We start from the raw sequence: 4,566 nt of genomic DNA on the forward strand, positions 1-4,566 counted from the left end.
GAAGTTCATAACATTTTCTACAGAATTCAATTAAAAATTTGTAGCAATTGCCAGAATTCAACTGAATTTAACAACCTTATACTAAGAACAGTTGAATAGAAAGAACAGAGTGATTGAAAAAAACATAAAAAAATAAGCTTTTGATGAGAAATTTAATATTTTTTAATAGTTTTCCTGAACATAATGCAGTAAAAATACTTGTTAATATTCAAAATTGCTGATATTTCCAACTCTACCATGTGCTTTCACAACTTCACACGTTCTTAAATCTTCTGAATTTAAGTCAATACTTAACACGAAGTAACCTTTCTCATTATTCTGAATTTTCTTTTGTGACCTCAGAGAAACCACTTTAACCCATAGTTTCATTTAGATTAATTGATTGATGCACATTAACAACTTTAATATTACAACAGAAACCAAAATTTTCTGCTTTTTGTTACCTTAATATCACACAAAGGCTGCACTCAGGCTTCCATCCAAGCAGAATTTCATTCTATCAGCCATTAAAGGCTTCTTACATTGCTGCTCCAACGCCCATAAAGTCGAAGAAAGGCAAATTGATTCTCTCTCTCACAATCTCTGCTTTCCTGATTGTTGCTGATTCTGTTGCATATGCCTTAATGCCCTCTTTCTGCCGGGTAGAAAGAAGTAAGCCATGAACAGTACTCCTGTTGGTGGCAATGGAGAGAGAATCTTCTCCAGTGCTTGTAATGGTTGATTCTCCACTGATTGTATTGCGCTCCATTTTATGGAGGTGCGAAGGATTCAAAGAAGCAGAAGAAGTGAGCCTTCTCCTTCTACAGGAGGTGGAGTGATCTCTCTTTTTTCTAGCCATTATCACATGCCAGTGATTCTTCACAGCATTATCAGTCCTCCCCGGGAAGAACCTCGCAATCAGAGACCACTTGTTGCCGTAATGATGGTGGACTGAGACAAGTCTCTCCTCCTCCTCCGATGTGAAGGCCTTTCTGTTTATTCTCGGATTCAACTGATTGAACCATCTTAGCCTACAGCTCTTCCCTGCTCCACATCAAGGAAGTTCATAAAATGGAGAAAAGAACAAAAAAGTGATCTTTCATCATTACCTGATCTTCCTTCAAGATTTTCAGCAATAAGGTTCCAGTTCTTGGGGCCGAACTGCGTCACTAGCTCTTTAAGCTTGGCATCTTCGGCTGGCCTCCAATGGCCGCGAGTGCACAGTTTGAACCGCTTCGTCCCCGGATCTCTGCTTTCCTTGGAACCATCACTCAGTTGCAAATCATCATGGCCGGCACTAAAAGTCCAGCTTTTTTTACTTCTAATGAACTCTCTCTCCAAAGGACAAACAGCGGATGTGAGAAAGGAAGGTTGCTGCTGTGGAGAAGACAAGAACAGCATTGGAGCTTCAGATCTCTGCTGCCGTGGACTCATTGCTCTGCCTGAGCTACAAAAGTCTGGATCAAAAGTTTGAATCTTTCAATACATAAGCTTTTGTTTATGAAGGAAAATATGAAGAGGCAGATTACAGAGAGGAGTAAAGAAGAAAAATGACTGGAGAACTTCGGCGGAAGAAACCAACCAGGGAAGTAAATAAAGGAATAAAGCAAGCGGCTTCCAGTAAAAGAAACCCACACGTTCCTCTTGCCTTCCTCTTCCCCAACCTCTCTCTCTCTCTCTTTTCCGGAATTTGCTTACTTTGAGAAGAGCGTGTGACAGAGCATTGGGCTTCGCATGGTTATTTGAAAACTGAAACCGCTCGTGTGGGTTGTGAGTGCTTTCCTCTAAAAATAACAGAGCTGCTGCCTCCCTAAGCCCTGCCTCTCTAGGTCTTGACAAAGGGAAATTAAATATTATAGTTAATTCCTTCCCTCACACCCACCGACCATGCCACCTTTTCTCTTTTGACCAACTGACCAGCGCAAGGTCAGGATTAATTAGAAAAATTAGATTTACAAATATGCCACTCTTTTTTTTTTCATTATGTATTTATCAAATTCGAGATTGAGGCCCTATTGGGGGTAGCTTAATGGGTGCGGCGGTATTTTGAAAATGCAGCCGCTCTGTTTGAATATCACATTTGGGGCAGCGTTTGTGGTGTCTATCCGAAACACAATTCACCGGTAATAGGTGTGTAGCAGGAAATGAGCCGCGTCCCGCATCTGTTTATCGCGTTTAGGGTAAGAATTCCGGCGGTGCCTTCTCCCTCATCCTCGCCCATCGGATCTCTCCTCTGCTCCTTCACTGTCTCGGAGATCGGCACATATGAGATATATTTTCGACCTCACACTCTCACCCTACTCGATCTTTCTTCTCCTCATTTTGAGTTGGTGAACAGTGAGGTTCAAGGTTTAAAATTTGACTTGGTGTTCAACCGAATGATCTACTAATTATAAATTAATTTAAATAAGATAAAAATGATGTAATTAAAAAAAAGATAATTATGAAATATAAATCAAATATCTCAATATTTAAATAATCAATATCATTCTAATTTTGGTATGTTAATTTAAAAGTTAATGGTAACTAATTAATAAAAAAAATAAATTTAAGACATAAGATTCATACTATAATAACTTTTAAAAAGTAATGGGGGCATTTGCCTACATACCACCCTTGTTTTATATAATTACATATCTAACACCTATTCTTTGTATTTTACATTGATACCACCCAAATCATTCAGATTACATCAAAAGTATTTAATTTTAAAAAACTGAAATTTTACTTTTCATTCACAAGTAAGGTGGTGTGTTTGTAAAGATTAAAGTTTAGGTGTTAGATATGTAAATAGATAACAAAAGAGTGGTAATAGTAAATATTCAAAAATTTTATATTATATAGAAATTAAATATTGTAACCTATTATTCAAATTAATATAGCGTTAATATATATTTATATATCAACATTACTATAGATATATGTATATATATATATATATATATAGCTATATATATTTGGCTATTTGTATTTCAAGATTTTCTAAATTATAAAAGAAAATAATACAAAAAAGCATAAACTTTGTGCAGGCAAATAAGGGCAAAAGAAACATATTTATTAAATTATTTTAGCTTTCATAGTTTAGTCCTGCAACTTTAAATCCTTAGTTACATTTTTGTCATCTTATTTTAGGCTTATAGAATTACTTTAAAATAAATTATTAAAATTTGTTATAGTCGGTTTAGACGTCAAACCGACCGGTTTTTGCCGGTTCCATGCCGATTCAATCCGGTTCGAAACAGGGGTGATTACTAAGCCAACCCAAACCAGACACCCGAGTGCTCTAGACTGAACTGATCGAACCAGCCGATTCGGTCCTGTTTTCCAAACCATGGTATTTATATATCTAACACCTAAACTTAAATTTTTATATATTTGCCACCTTAATTATGCGTAAGAAGATTTGTCATGTGATATAAAAAAAATTGAGTTTTATGAACATAAAAATAAATATAAGTGTATAATAAGGTAAGTAAATAGGAAATCATTGTGGTGCATGCAAATCCCAAGGGAAGCAAATTTAATTCTTGAATTTATTTTGTAATTAATATAATTAATTAAAATTTAGATTAGATTAATCTTAAAATAATATTATAATAATAGAATTAATCATCAAGATAAAATTTTTAGTTGAAATTCCATGAAAATCTGATGATTTGGGCCCAAACTTTTAAAATAGATCATATTAGAAATAAACAATTAAATAACCAAATGCCAAAATTAGGCTATTCATTTTTATTATCTTTTTTAAATTAGGCTATTCATTTATTATAACAAAACAATTAAAACTAATTAAAAAAAAACTTAGTTTTATATTCGTGCCAACATACAAAGCAATTAATGCATGATTATGTAATCAAGACATGTGCTTGGATTTAATTAAAACCCTAATATTTGTCGTGTGCTAATTGAGGGCTTGAGGCTCATCATTTATTTGCTCACATAATGCCAGTTTGTCTATTAAATCACTTAATTCTTAGTTAATTTTATGAAACAATTTGGATTAATGATTTACAAATAAATATGGCGTGTTACAACATACATAGCAATTAATGAATGATTATGTAATCATATATGCAATTTTACTCATGCATGAAATAGTATATTTTACTTCTTAAATATTCAAATTGAGGTATTTTTCACGTGATGTGCAAGATTTGAATATTTTTTTTTATAAGAATAGAGCTTTATATGCATATATGTCATCTTTTTTTAATATTATATGTAAACCACATAACATAACATATAGATGCTATCACGTGACTGACACGTTTTAGGAGTTACGTGCAAAAGTGCCGAAGTACATAGTAGTGTATTCTTTTTCCTAAGTTCAAAGCTATTGGAACGTGCATCTAACATAAAGGTATGTCTAACATCCAAACTTTATATTTATATCATTCAGATGTTTCATAACGCATACATAATATCACTATTTTAACTTTTAAATATGTAACAAAAAAAATTAAGATGTAATTTACACTTGATAAGCTTTCTTCTTTTATGTGCATGAGAGTCAAAATCAGGCAAACATTATATTCTAGCTAGTTGTCTTCAGAACTTGTTGACTGCGTTCTGTGAAATGGCCTC

The 4,566-nt window shown here is 33.6% G+C and overlaps 1 protein-coding gene across 1 annotated transcript; it reads right to left on the reverse strand.

Annotated features, from left to right (window-relative positions):
• Positions 1–286: 286 nt before the first annotated feature.
• Positions 287–1,789, reverse strand: LOC110038535 (transcription factor MYB56-like). The gene is made up of 3 exons (XM_020743403.1): positions 1,562–1,789; positions 1,089–1,436; positions 287–1,023 (listed from the first exon to the last, which is right to left on the reverse strand). The coding sequence occupies exons 2-3, from the start codon at positions 1,411–1,413 to the stop codon at positions 518–520; spliced, it is 831 nt and encodes a 276-aa protein (XP_020599062.1). The 5' UTR covers positions 1,414–1,436; positions 1,562–1,789; the 3' UTR covers positions 287–517.
• Positions 1,790–4,566: the final 2,777 nt, after the last annotated feature.

The sequence above is a fragment of the Phalaenopsis equestris genome, unplaced genomic scaffold (genome assembly GCF_001263595.1).
Source record: "Phalaenopsis equestris unplaced genomic scaffold, ASM126359v1 Scaffold233044, whole genome shotgun sequence".
Taxonomy (NCBI): Eukaryota; Viridiplantae; Streptophyta; class Magnoliopsida; order Asparagales; family Orchidaceae; genus Phalaenopsis; species Phalaenopsis equestris.

Bases quoted from the DNA above. Each gene is read 5' to 3' on its own strand.
- LOC110038535 (XM_020743403.1), bottom strand. From the start codon at position 1,413: ATGAGTCCACGGCAGCAGAGATCTGAAGCTCCAATGCTGTTCTTGTCT. The intron at 1,024-1,088 runs GTAATGATGAAA...GATGTGGAGCAG, and splicing joins AAATCTTGAAGGAAGATCAG to GGAAGAGCTGTAGGCTAAGA.